The sequence below is a fragment of the Cadophora gregata genome (genome assembly GCF_030347475.1).
Source record: "Cadophora gregata isolate MNR1 chromosome Unknown scaffold_16, whole genome shotgun sequence".
NCBI classification, from domain to species: Eukaryota; Fungi; Ascomycota; class Leotiomycetes; order Helotiales; family Ploettnerulaceae; genus Cadophora; species Cadophora gregata.
In genome coordinates, this window is record NW_026695939.1 from 1,671,675 (window position 1) to 1,683,891 (window position 12,217).

The 12,217-nt window shown below is 48.0% G+C and overlaps 4 protein-coding genes across 4 annotated transcripts; 3 read left to right on the top strand and 1 right to left on the bottom strand.

Moving 5' to 3' along the window:
• The first annotated feature begins 1,250 nt into the window (after positions 1-1,250).
• On the top strand, positions 1,251-2,586 carry ONS95_005772 (uncharacterized protein). Its single transcript, XM_058499201.1, has one exon. The coding sequence runs from the start codon at positions 1,314-1,316 to the stop codon at positions 2,295-2,297; it is 984 nt and encodes a 327-aa protein (XP_058351469.1). The 5' UTR covers positions 1,251-1,313; the 3' UTR covers positions 2,298-2,586.
• A 355-nt stretch (positions 2,587-2,941) lies between these two features.
• ONS95_005773 (uncharacterized protein) lies at positions 2,942-5,849 on the bottom strand. The gene is made up of 4 exons (XM_058499202.1): positions 5,309-5,849; positions 4,485-5,260; positions 3,855-4,413; positions 2,942-3,793 (listed from the first exon to the last, which is right to left on the bottom strand). The coding sequence occupies exons 2-4, from the start codon at positions 4,941-4,943 to the stop codon at positions 3,111-3,113; spliced, it is 1,701 nt and encodes a 566-aa protein (XP_058351470.1). The 5' UTR covers positions 4,944-5,260; positions 5,309-5,849; the 3' UTR covers positions 2,942-3,110.
• Positions 5,850-6,118: 269 nt separating this feature from the next.
• ONS95_005774 (uncharacterized protein) lies at positions 6,119-9,319 on the top strand. The gene is made up of 2 exons (XM_058499203.1): positions 6,119-8,372; positions 8,455-9,319. Exon 1 carries the CDS (start codon positions 6,637-6,639, stop codon positions 8,290-8,292), a length of 1,656 nt encoding a protein of 551 aa, XP_058351471.1. The 5' UTR covers positions 6,119-6,636; the 3' UTR covers positions 8,293-8,372; positions 8,455-9,319.
• Positions 9,320-9,370: 51 nt separating this feature from the next.
• Positions 9,371-11,817, top strand: ONS95_005775 (uncharacterized protein). Its single transcript, XM_058499204.1, has one exon. It carries the CDS (start codon positions 9,535-9,537, stop codon positions 11,398-11,400), a length of 1,866 nt encoding a protein of 621 aa, XP_058351472.1. The 5' UTR covers positions 9,371-9,534; the 3' UTR covers positions 11,401-11,817.
• The last annotated feature ends 400 nt before the right edge of the window (positions 11,818-12,217 follow it).

Sequence of the window (12,217 nt, forward strand, 5' to 3'; positions counted from 1 at the left end):
ACTTCTAGAAGGGGACAAGAAAGGTCTTAAATTTAAAGATTTAGAGACAGATTTGAGGACAGTCATCCTGAATAACTAACTACGATTGATATCCAGATTCATTTCAGCTGGTACAGCTGCCTTAGGGAGTCATGCATGGAGAGGACAGGGTGGGGTACACCTCGAATCAAAAACATCGTATTCCCAAGATCTCAATTTCAGCTCAGAGCCTGGCCAAGTGACCTCCCATTCCACTCCGATCCATTCACCGTTCCTTACCGAGAAGCTCGAACACCCAAGCCTCCGCCCACTGCCTAAATGAGTTCCCCTATATTCGAATTTTCCTCAACTAGGGAAGGCGTGAAGTCCATTACTTTTCACCTTTAAAGAAACAGATTTCCCTTGTAAACACGGAATCTCATCTCGTCGTAACCGTAAGTTTCGCCATCTTGTGGCGAGCCTCAACAGAAGTTCCCTCAGAAGTCGCAGTCTTACCCACATCGTCTCCGAGATGGCTTTGCAACTAGAAAGGTATATTATAAATATCAAAAAGATTTGGTCTGACTCGAAACTAGGCGTTGGATGTCCCTGTAACTTTATTACAGACAGACCAGACCGTACAAGGGAAATGTCACGTACCTAGGTATGCATATTTGCGAGCTCGCTCACTACCTCCTGACAGAAGAAAATTAAAGAGAGGAATAGAAAAGGAAGAACGGTGTAGAAATCAATTACTCAAGATCGGTTGCTCAAGGCCCTGCCGAAGAGGGAAGAGACACAGTTGGCGCTGCCACAGGTCTGAGGTACTTGAGTTTACCTTACCAAAGATACTTCCGCACGTGCGTGGTTCGCCTATCTTAGCGCGAAACAATGCCAAGCAAGACCCACCCACAAAGCTTGAAAACGACCTCGGATGGGGACAACCAACCAGCGAGGTGGGGAAAAAGCCAAAAAAGAAAAAAATGGCCCACCCTGGACGGAGTTCCTGTTTAGGTGCTAAATCCAGCCCGCTTCCGAGTTAATGAGGCTCCTAAAACGGTGTTGTCCTCCCAAACAGAGCCGGTACCTCCCCACCAGCCCAATGACTGTTAATCAGAGCACATCCCTTACTCTGAAAATGGGGCCTCCGTCTGGTCTTCCGATGGGCGGCGGAAATCTTTTTATTTGGATAGATACGAGTGACAAAACTTCGGGCTGACACAATCTCAGTGCAAGGCTCTGGGCCCCACCCTACCTAAAAGGGTAAGGTGTGAGCCGCATCACCTCGCACCCTCGTGAATCATTTTCCCCATCACCGTAGAATATCAACTCGACGCAACCGTAAGTTTCTCCGTATGCTATTGAGCCTCGACCAAAGTCTTGCCCACCTCTCCGCCAAGATGTCGTCCCCAGTGGCAGCATCCCCAGTCCGTAAAGCACACAAAGGTCTAGTACGAGATGACTTGCTTGTGCTCCGACAAATCTTCGACCTCAACCACGGCAAGACAGCATCAGATCGCGATCTTCCGAACGATCTGATTCTGGCGTCTTCTTTACCAGACTCAAATATCAAGGATCTGTTGATAGTTAGCTTGGATGTCGAGAACCCTCCCTGTGGTACTGAGCTTCAGAACAACAGTAACTATCAGCTCGGCCTGTGCGTTCTCGATACTCGGGAACTAGGGCCTGGTATGCTTATCGGCACACAGCGAACAAACTCACACGAGCTTCTCCGGACCTTCCAACTCGTCATTGGATCCGCGAAGTACAATAAGAAAGCAGCCCATTCGTATTGTTTTGGCGAATCCCAGCATATTAGCCTACCAGGTCTGAACGCCAAGCTGCAGGAGTTAATACCTCCAGAAAGAGATGCCGTGCTAGTTCTGCACGGCGGAGTTTGGGATTTGAAATTTTTAGAAGCGGCCAAACTTGATCTAAATCATATCTACGTTATTGATACACAAAAGGCCGCCCAGCATCCACTGGACCTCGATCATCGATGCACGATGGAAGAAATGCTCACTCTCTTGGGATGTCCATTCGGAGAACTTGTCCTGCATACTGCTGGTAACGATGCCAACTTCACCCTTCGCGCATTGCTACTTATTGCAAAGACCGATGCCTGCGCTGCCAGCGATCCGTATCCCATCGAAACCGAAAGGCTTCTATCGTTGTTCGAAGAAATTGCACTGGGTCCCGTACCCTTGAGTAACCTACAATCTCACGTCCAAGAGCGTCGACAAATAGAGCAGAATCAGAAAGAAGCTCGAGCACGAAAACAAAGGAGGAAGAGAGCGGCTCTTCGTGCGAAGGAGACTCAGGTCAAGGAAGGAACGTGATTGGCAGAGATATGAAATGGAGCAGATGTCAACAAGTGTATTGTACCTACCTACTAATTTTCAATAGCTTGGTCAATGCTATTCTATTCTACGCCATGCTATCCCATCTCATCCCACCTATTCTATTCTGTTTACTATGTATCTCTATAGACGTTGTCTGGTTGGGAGTTTTGGGGTTTTATACTCGGTATTTTGTCTGCATGTTCAGTAGAAGTAAAATGCAGACAAAACTCCGATAAAGCTGCAGTAATTTTGTCCACAAAATACAAACAAATCAGCGTACTAAGGGGTAGGCCGCTAGCTTAGACTTTATACATTTCGAGTGAAACACGACATCAAAGAGCACACATACACTCTCTATTACCAAGAACACTACATGTGCTTTTAGATTACTCGGAAAAGCGAAATAGAAAAAGAGGGGGAAATAGGGAGGAGGGGCAAAAGAAAGGTGGTAGGGGGTTAGAAGTAGAGAAATAGGAGACCGTGCCTTTAGAAAGACCTTGAGGGAGACCTTACCTGAAGGAGGGAGGGAAGGAAGGAAGGAGGGAGAGAAGGAGTGATTTGCAAGAGAAAACACTGGGAGTTACAGGCAGGGTCCTATTATTAGCTCAATTTAGGGAAAGCCTTGGGAATCAAGGAAATCTCATAAAATTGAAGAGTCTATCCCAAAAAATGCAGATAATTAAGTAAATTGCAGACAGAAAACGCCTATTTACAGACAGTACCGGTTGAAACTGTGCCTAGTCCGTGAGTGCAAAAGAATCCCGTAGAGTAAACCATTTACTCCCTCCACATTTCAACTTTCTCACCCACCTACTCCCAATCCTTCTCAACCCTCCACGCATCGCCCGGCGTCAACCCGACCTCCCAAACATCACAATCCCTATGTCCCCACTTCTCCGCAAAAACCTTCTTGCCATGCTCGATCGTCATCCCCAAAGCCCTCTCGAATCCCAGCGGATCGCGATAAAACGGGTCTCCCTGACCACCGCGCTGTCTTCCTTGCCAGACATTCCGACCGTGTGCGCCTGTTGCTTTGGAGTTCTGCATGGCTTCGAGGGTGCTGATGAGATGCGAGAAGGAGTCGGATTTTATCGTGTCGGTTGGTACGCGCCATGCGTTGTCGTTGAGGGATTTGGGTTGAGGTTGGGAGACCTGGGAGGAGGTTTGGTTTGCTTCGCGTTTGCGGTTGCCTTTTTCCGATCTGTCTAGATTTGGAGCTGCGTGTCGTTTTGACTTTGATTCCGAGTCCACTGACTGTGGAACGAGTACACTCTTTTTGGATTTGCCTTTAGTCGGTCCAGCTTCGGCTTCTGCGGAACGTTTATTCTCCTCCCCCTTCTCTTTTTCGACGATCTGGGGATCGATGAATGCCGCGCGTGGTGAATCCGTTTTGCGATAAAGAGTGTAAAGATCATTGAGCGATTCTCCGATATCGATTAGGAATCCAGCAGGGTCCTCTTTGATCTCCATATTTGCCATGTTGACGCGGGCATCTGTTTATTTACCGGTTAGCGAGCGAGCTGTATGACGGTTGGGGGAGGGAGCAGAACTTACGCATATCGCAATCCGTCATATAATACGGGATCTGAGTATCCCAAGCTCCAATCTCCACGTATGCCGCGACGTTAACCAGAGCTAATTTGTCGTAGTTGAAGAATCGCATAGCCCATCTCTTATCCTCGCCACTTGTCTCGTTCTTTTTCATCGCTTCGCGAAGTGAATGGACGCAGTTCATGTACAAAGATTTGAAATCTTTGTACTTATCCGGATCATCCCTCCTCGCGCTCTTGCCAGCTAGAGCTGCTGCGGGAGCTAAATCTTCTTCCTTCTCTTTCTCCTTCCCATCGTCACTCGACTCCGCATCCACAAACCTATCCTCAGAAGACACAGCCACAATATCCATATGTCCCCAGTAATAATGCTTCCAGCCCTTCTCGATCGAGTGGAAGATGTAGTAGTTCTGCAACTGAGCGAAAGAAAACAGAGCTGGCGTAACGAGGACGTTGACGCCGAGGAGGCACAAACGAGTATGGTTGAGGAAGAAAGGGTTTTGCAGAGAGAGGAGTCCTTTGGCATTAGAGTCAAAGACCCCGGTGTTTTCGACGACGTAGATCTAAAGCTGTCAGTTATGTCCGGTTTCCTTTCGATGTCGAGCTGAAGGTAGGTGGAAGGAATAGGACATACATCTTCAGGTGGCCATCCTGCCGTGATATATGAGACGACCACTTGCTGAAGAACTCTCCAGTTTCGCGTGAAGCCAATGAATAGCGGGGTATTCTCGGGGACATGTTTGGTTGGTGGTTTGTTCCATGGCGGGATTGGAGGTAAGTCTTTGGGAAATTGTGCTGCTGCTGCAAGTGGAAAGTTGTCTATTATCGGATCTGGAACGTTCGAGGGTAATGGTTTATATTTGAACTTGTGAGATGGTGTGGCGCTTGCTTGCGCAGGTGATGAAGTAGGAGCTGCTTGAACATTATCCTTTGTTGGTGAGAGTGAAGCTGGACGAGCTGGAACCGAGGCGTGAAGTTTCTCTGTGGCCGTATGAGATAATTCAGGGAACTTTTGTTGGTAACGAAATATTGATACAAGAAAGACAAGGCATATTGAGATGTAAAGCAGGTATTTGTTCCGACGGGAGATCATCTCGTCAACCAAAACAAAGCTTGTTAGGTTAGAGCCTAGACTGTAAAGACATGTAAAGACTAAAGAGAAGACAATTCTGAGAAGGGATGAGAACCAAGAAAGTTATGAGACAGGGAAAGAAGATTAGGGATGAAACAAAAATATGACAGGAATTTGAAAAGCGGCACGGATACTTGCAGATAGGAGAATATCCAAAGCAGAATGTTGCACCATACGAGGGGACCCATTGACGACCCTAGTATTGCGTACATACAACAAGGCAGGGGCAAACAGATGGGTTCTTCGCCGTCATTTGATGTCTCAGACCCATTAGAAAGCTTGGCTGTTAAGAGTACGGTACCAACAAGCTCCAAAGGGCAACTTACGGGGCAAGTAGCTTAGCAGACGTGACAGCTTATCTGCAGGATCCACGTCGCACCGATGGATCTGAAGATCCAGTAATGGAGACGTATCCAGCCTACCAGAGGCTCCTGATTGGATTCAGGCATCTCCATAAATCTCATGCGCAAGAGCCATGCCGTTCCAACGAGTACGAGGTGATACACATTCTATGTGCTTACCGTTGGTCGCATGGCAGTTCCAACCAGCCAAAGATTTGAAGCCCAACAAGTTTCTCAATGTCACTCCTCCTTGACCTCCGCAACATATCGCCCATCAATGTCGAGATAGAGTTCCAGATCCACTCGATAGAGTTCTGATGATAGACCTCTGGGATGGGGATGGGATTGAGATAAAGTTGCGCTATGGCCATCGCTCGACCGCAAGCTCTTAGAGGGCTGTTTTGATGACGACAAGGCATCTGAGCCACGACTTCTCATGTTTTGGAGAATCATTCCAGTCTTATCTTGACTTGTTCCCAAATTTCCAAAAAGTTGTGACTGTACTTCGGTGGTACCTCTGCTTTCGTCCTGATGTGGATCGGGAATGGACTTCCATGTGTGAGAATGGATCACCTCGGCTGCGCCAGCTAGGAACACAGTCACGTGGTTCAAACGGCCTCGAGTTCTCCCTTACCCTAAAGCTTCAAGTAATCGCAATTAATACTTTGACGATCTGTGACTTAGTTTTGGAAATTGTCTTCCATGCGAACCGGTTTATATTGAGCAGTTGGAAGGCGTCGTCAACCATAGCACGTGTTTTCCATCTGCCGCTCTCGCTTCTGACTTCCATTGTCTCAGACAACTTTGCATCTTGGTGCTGGAATCTATGCTGAACTAGTATGGACACTCCACCTTGCTCAGCATGTCGCAGTACTAGTGATGATATTCTCCCATCTCCTGACTACAGTCGTGCACTTGGACGAGGCCTGGAAATTCAAATTGATGACCTTCTCAGTAATGCAGCCTCGGGATGTCAACCTTGTTCCGTGCTTCTCAGTGCTCTCCGGACATTCCAGAATCTATCACCGGACTTTGAGACGAATTACCCGGACAGATACGTGGAAAGCCTATTTGTAAAACGTTCTAATACCGATACCTTGCTTGTTACCTTTGACTGCTCAGGCACGTACGTGGACCACCTGGAGCTCTACAATGAAAGCGGTACGCGTGAAAGAATAAACGGACAAAGATAGAGGCTGGCAGTATATTAACTTCAATTAGGGTCTCAACCTCCTTGGGCTGGCTTGGGATGTAGTGCGGAGATTCCCGAGGAGATCACCCTGGAATCAGCTACGGCTAAAGTTAAGAAGTGGATGTCAGTATGCGCCCAGCACTCTGATTGTCAGGACTTCGGGTCGGATGAGTCCATATTACCAACACGAGTCCTCAATATCAGCGAAGACATAGTTTGTCTGCAAGAGAATGCTGGAAAGACAGGAATATACGCCACGTTAAGTCACTGCTGGGGCACTTCGCAACCTCTTACCACAACCAAAGCTACCTTGCAAGAGCGATGCAATGGCATCAGCTGGAAATCTCTGCCGCAGGTGTTCCAAGATGCCATTTCTCTTACGAGAAATCTTGGAATTGGATATATCTGGATTGACTCACTTTGCATCATCCAAGGAGACGAGGTGGACTGGACCCGAGAGTCCTCAAATATGGTTGCTATATACTCCGACTCATGTATTAACATCGCTGCGACATCTTCTCCTGGAAGCCACGGCAGCTTGTTTGGTTCAAGATGGACGACTCCGATAGCATACGAGACAGATCTAGCAGACATGCCTCAACGACCAGTGAGGTCATACACGATTCCACTGCCAACACAGAGCTCTACTGTCAAGGCTCGCTACAGCTTACGGCCTGCTCATGAACATGTCAAGAGTCTCCACCTCTCAAAAGAGGGAAAACGATCCGATGTCTTTCAGAAAGGCCCCTTATTGACACGAAGTTGGGCTTTTCAGGAACGCATCCTCTCACCTCGGACCATACACTTTCACTCCTCTGAAATGGTATGGGAATGCAATGAGGCTTTCAATTGTGAATGTGGAGAGTTGCTTCAGATTGATCCGGGAGTGTACAGAGGCGCTCTTATCGTCGGGAAACGATGGCGCTACGAGCTGGAGACAGGGCCGGATGAGGGCGATCCGACAGACTCTTACACGCCACTCAACCGATGGCTTGATGGCGTGGAGCTATATTCACGACTTCGAATCACCGACATTACTGACAGACTGCCGGCTTTGGCAGGATTGGCAACCATATTTTCGACTCGGATTCATTCCGAATACGTGGCTGGTCATTGGAAAAGCGATTTACCTCGAAGTCTTTGCTGGAAGGTTGTGGGAGAGGAGAGAGATGGGCCTGAATCTGGCACGCAGATGATCTTTGGGAAAAGGTGTGTTCCATACTGTGCGCCGTCTTGGTCATGGACTTCTGTGGATCTCTCAAGCACTGGCATCGCCACATCTTTCGAGGCACGGATCACATTCGAACATCTCATTATGACCGACTTCGTCCCCGATGAGCGTTTTAAGCTAATCAACGTCCAATGTACAACTGACCCTGTGTCGCCCTTCGGCAAAGTTACCGAAGGCTCTCTCACATTCCATGCGCCAGTACTTCGAACCGGGCTGTATTTGGACGATGCAGCTTTCGATGCTGAATACTACATTGAATTCCCGAACAGACTTCAGCTCGCGGATCTGGATTTCAGCCATGAGCATCTGGAATTTTGCAACTCGAAACGCTCGTTACAAGGCCTCAAAGACGTCAGGGAGCTTCACATTGTCTTGGCCTTGATAGGTACGACGGAAGGGCTCACAGAATCCACGAGAAGAATTCTTGCCTTGATTTTGCAGCCAGTGGCGGGCTTACCAGACAAGTGGGAGCGTATTGGCCTGCTCAAGTGTCCAGAGGAAGATGAGTTCCTCAACGCTGATATTAGCAAGATTGAGATTATCTGAAAGAGAGAGTAGTCCCACATACACAGAGAAATAAGTACGGCCCAACTTTGCCAAAAGAAAAACACTTTGTTTTCAACAAGGTAATTATTTATGTTTCCTAATCTTCTAGTATGCTACTGAGAAAGTCCTCGTTCTATGTCTTTTTAGCTAATCAATCAGAAGATGCGTGCTATCCTCACATCGAGAGGTCTCCTTTCTGGATATGGATATACCAAGTCTTCAGAATCCGCTAAGACCGTCGCCTACACTCTTTCAAGGCCATCATATACTCTTACAGGGACACAGATTCTACTTTATTCGACGTCTCGCATATTAGCTGCATCTTTGCGAATCCCCAGCTTGTTTGATAAACATCGTTTTTGGAACAAGGTTGATAGATCGCTTTGTTGACTTTGATTTCTTGGCGCATTCGCTAGCGACTATAGCAAGAATGCGGAGGTCCAGAGCGTCCGTAAATTTCTATCAATTGACTCCGAGACTGTAAAGACCCATACATGGGTCGTTTTCTGTATGATCTTGAGGGCAAATAGCATGTAGCTGAGGGCTATTTCTGTGTGGGGCGGGAGGATGGGGTTTAGCCTTGTCGAAGGGTGTCCGCGAGAGGGGAAGAGGGGGGCGATATTGTCAAGTCATTCATGGTTAGAAATTGGGGATTGCATGACATGAGAAGAAAATTTGAAGGGTTCAGCATGAAAGTTGGGAAGGAGAGGGGCTCGGTTGCTCGTTCGTATCGCCCAGAGGGGGCGGAAGCCCACGATCTCTTGTGTTGACTTGGTTGATAACTCGTCAAGCCATGCATGAGCCTTGAACTCTGACGCTCCTGACAGATGGTAGTTAATAGCCAATAATTTGGGAACCTAAAGATGTTAGTAATTTCATGCGACCCTGTTGCATTTCTTCTGGGATGCTGCACCTCAAATTTCAACGGATTCATCGCTATTCGATAGCACCATTGATACTTTTTGTCGCAGACACTACCACTATCATATTTGATCAGATTTCAATTTGAATCTAATGTCATTGTAGGCAAAATCAACTTCAAATGTTTACTTTTCCGGCGAGCATCTGTGGCTTGCCAAGCCTTCTGGCCACATCGTGCGGCTGAGAAGCAGCTGAAAACCTCAACCATTTGTCACCATGCGATGCTTCAACCACAATAACCTGAGATGTCACAAATTGATTAGTTCGGTCTCTACTACGCTCAAAGAAATTCATTGATTTGTCGTAGCACAACACAATGCAATGGTAGATTTGGAGCCCTACCAGTATCGCGACCTCCCCACCGACGAGCAGGGAGGCATTTACATTAGGCTCGTGGAATTCCACCCCACAGAGGAACCAACGGGTCTCCCTCCTCCTTGTTCCATCACAGAACATCCACTATCAGATTGTCCAAAATATGAAGCAGTATCCTACTTCTGGGGTCCTCCTATCAACCAGGGACAGATCTTCTGTGATGGCAAAACCATCAACGTCCCCGCTAACCTGCACGCCTTCCTCTCACGCATGAGACTCAAATCAGCCAAAAGGAAATTCTGGATCGATTCTATTTGCATCAACCAATCCAATGACGAGGAGAAATCTTCTCAAGTGGCTGAGATGCGGAATATTTATGCAAAAGCAGGACGGACTCTAGTCTGGCTAGGTGAAGAAGCGGATCTGAGCACCACCGCTCTCAAATTTGCAGCGCGATGTTCAGTCGCTCTGTCAGATCTAGATCCTGAAACGGCCAAGAAGAGATCATTATGGTACCGGTTACGGACCTATTCCGAGTTCTCAGTATTCAGCAACAACTGGTACGCATTCTTCAAGCTCCTCGACCGAGCCTGGTTTCTCCGGGCCTGGATCGTGCAAGAGATCGCGCTATCAACAAACACCAAAGTCCTATGCGGCTCAGCCCTGATAACCTGGAACGAGCTCTACCGTGCATTGTACTATATCATGAACTACCAGACTTGGATCTTTGAGTTTTACGGCAGTCCCCAGATCGAGGTCTTGACGGCGCTGCAGAGTAGCCAGTATGAGATTTCGACAGGAAAGAAGAGGTTGTATTGGCAAGTGCTTGCGCGACATAGGAAGGCGCTGGCCACAAATGAGAGGGATCATGTGTTTGCATACTATGGATTGTCTTCGCATGAGAGTTTCAACGAGCATGAGATTAAGCCGGATTACTCGCAAAGTGTAAGGAGCATATATATGAATGTAGCCGTATCGACGCTGCAAAAGGCGACTAACTTGGATTTCTTGAGTGTTCCCAGGTTGAAGAGAGAAATTGGCGATGTATTGGACTTACCATCCTGGGTCCCAGATTGGGGTCACGCCACGGATCATTGCCAGTCCTTTCTGCTCTTCGAATCCCTGGAAGCAGCAGCAAATGAGAATTTCAAGCTCCCATACTCTGCTTCCAAAGACTCAATCTACACACCCATCATCGACAAATCCCTCAACCACCTCGAAGTCTCCGGCTACATCGTCGACAAGATCTCCCGCGTAAGTAAGCACTGGAAGCTACAAGACACATCCGGCTTCCAATCCCTCCGCAAACAAGCCCTCGTGCTCAAACGCAACCAGGCTTATATCCACGATTGGGAAGCAACCATCAATCTGCGGACCAACCCAAATGCCATCTACCCCACCGGCGAGACGTTGGAAGAAGCTTCCTGGCAGACCTTCGTCGCCGGCCTCGCAGCAGAAAACAAAGACGCCATCCGCCCCCGATATTATAAATTCCGCAAACGACAGCGCTACCTACTATGGATCCACCGATTCGGACTAGACGATTTCCTGGGCATATGGGTGCTAGTGGTCATTATCGGACACATCCTGCGAATTATCGGGATCCCGAACCCAGAGATGGAGTTCAGGGCGTTGACGGCGCAGATGATTAATCGGCGGATAGCGAGGACGGAGAAGGGGTATGTGGGCTTGGTGCCCAGGCTGGCGGAGGAGGGGGATATGGTTGTTTTGCTGGAGGGGGGGAAGTTGCCGTTTGTGGTTAGGATGAAGGACGGTGGGGTGTGGGAGTTTATTGGGGATGCGTATGTGCATGGGATTTCGAGGGGGGAGGTCTGGGATGAGGGGAAGTGTTCGGGGTTGAGGTTGTGTTAGGCCATGAGTATCAAGGGCGAGGGCAGATGGTCTCTGGACGAGGACGCACTAATGGGCGCATTTCTTGATGTTGGCTCTGGCTCTGGATTCCCGAGTCTGAAATGGGACAGGATATGAAGCGTACAGATAACGAATAACAAACTTGTTTCCCTAAGTCACAGAAACAAAAGTATTAGGTACTCCAATACCCGATACCGCGACTTCCGTGTTTACATATGCTCGCTACGACTTCCCGCCTTTCTCCGCTCCCTTACGCCAGCAACAAAAGTGGCGGCTCGAGGGACAAATATCCTTAGCCACCTCGTTAGTCACGATCAACTTAAAAACCTGAAGCAAGATTTAATGTCGGTGATAGATTAGCTTCTCTTCATTAGAACCAACCACTTATGCATGGTCTTTTCCCCCTACAAAGCGCAGAGAGAAAAAGAACGAAGTTCATTGACCCCGTTCTGCTCGTCGCGGCTCAGACAGCCACTTTTCTTTTCGCCGCATAGCTAGGTACCTAGCTAAGGCATGTACCTAAGCTCGGAAGTCAGACCTTGCACTTATTTTCTCACTACATCTCCAACTACCAGTCATCGACTATCCTCTCCTTTCAAACTTCTTTTTCTTCAATCAGCACGCACACGCACAAAAGAAGGAAATAAGCGATAAGTCACAATCGGGGAACACGGCTTCAAACACTATCCAATCAAATCCGAGAGAAAGAACTTTGAATTGTCTCATATGCATCTCGGAATCGGAATATAACCCATTGTCAAAATCTGATATATCTCATATTCACGACGACGCCACAGGCGGCTGTGGCGCAGGATCT

Excerpts from the sequence above, each read along its gene's own strand:
- ONS95_005772 (XM_058499201.1), top strand. The coding sequence starts at position 1,314 with ATGCTATTGAGCCTCGACCAAAGTCTTGCCCACCTCTCCGCCAAGATG.
- ONS95_005773 (XM_058499202.1), bottom strand. The coding sequence starts at position 4,943 with ATGATCTCCCGTCGGAACAAATACCTGCTTTACATCTCAATATGCCTT. Across the intron at positions 4,414-4,484 it reads CAGGATGGCCACCTGAAGAT|ATCTACGTCGTCGAAAACAC; the intron begins GTATGTCCTATT and ends TGACAGCTTTAG. Across the intron at positions 3,794-3,854 it reads TATGACGGATTGCGATATGC|ATGCCCGCGTCAACATGGCA; the intron begins GTAAGTTCTGCT and ends GTAAATAAACAG.
- ONS95_005774 (XM_058499203.1), top strand. The coding sequence starts at position 6,637 with ATGTCAGTATGCGCCCAGCACTCTGATTGTCAGGACTTCGGGTCGGAT.
- ONS95_005775 (XM_058499204.1), top strand. The coding sequence starts at position 9,535 with ATGGTAGATTTGGAGCCCTACCAGTATCGCGACCTCCCCACCGACGAG.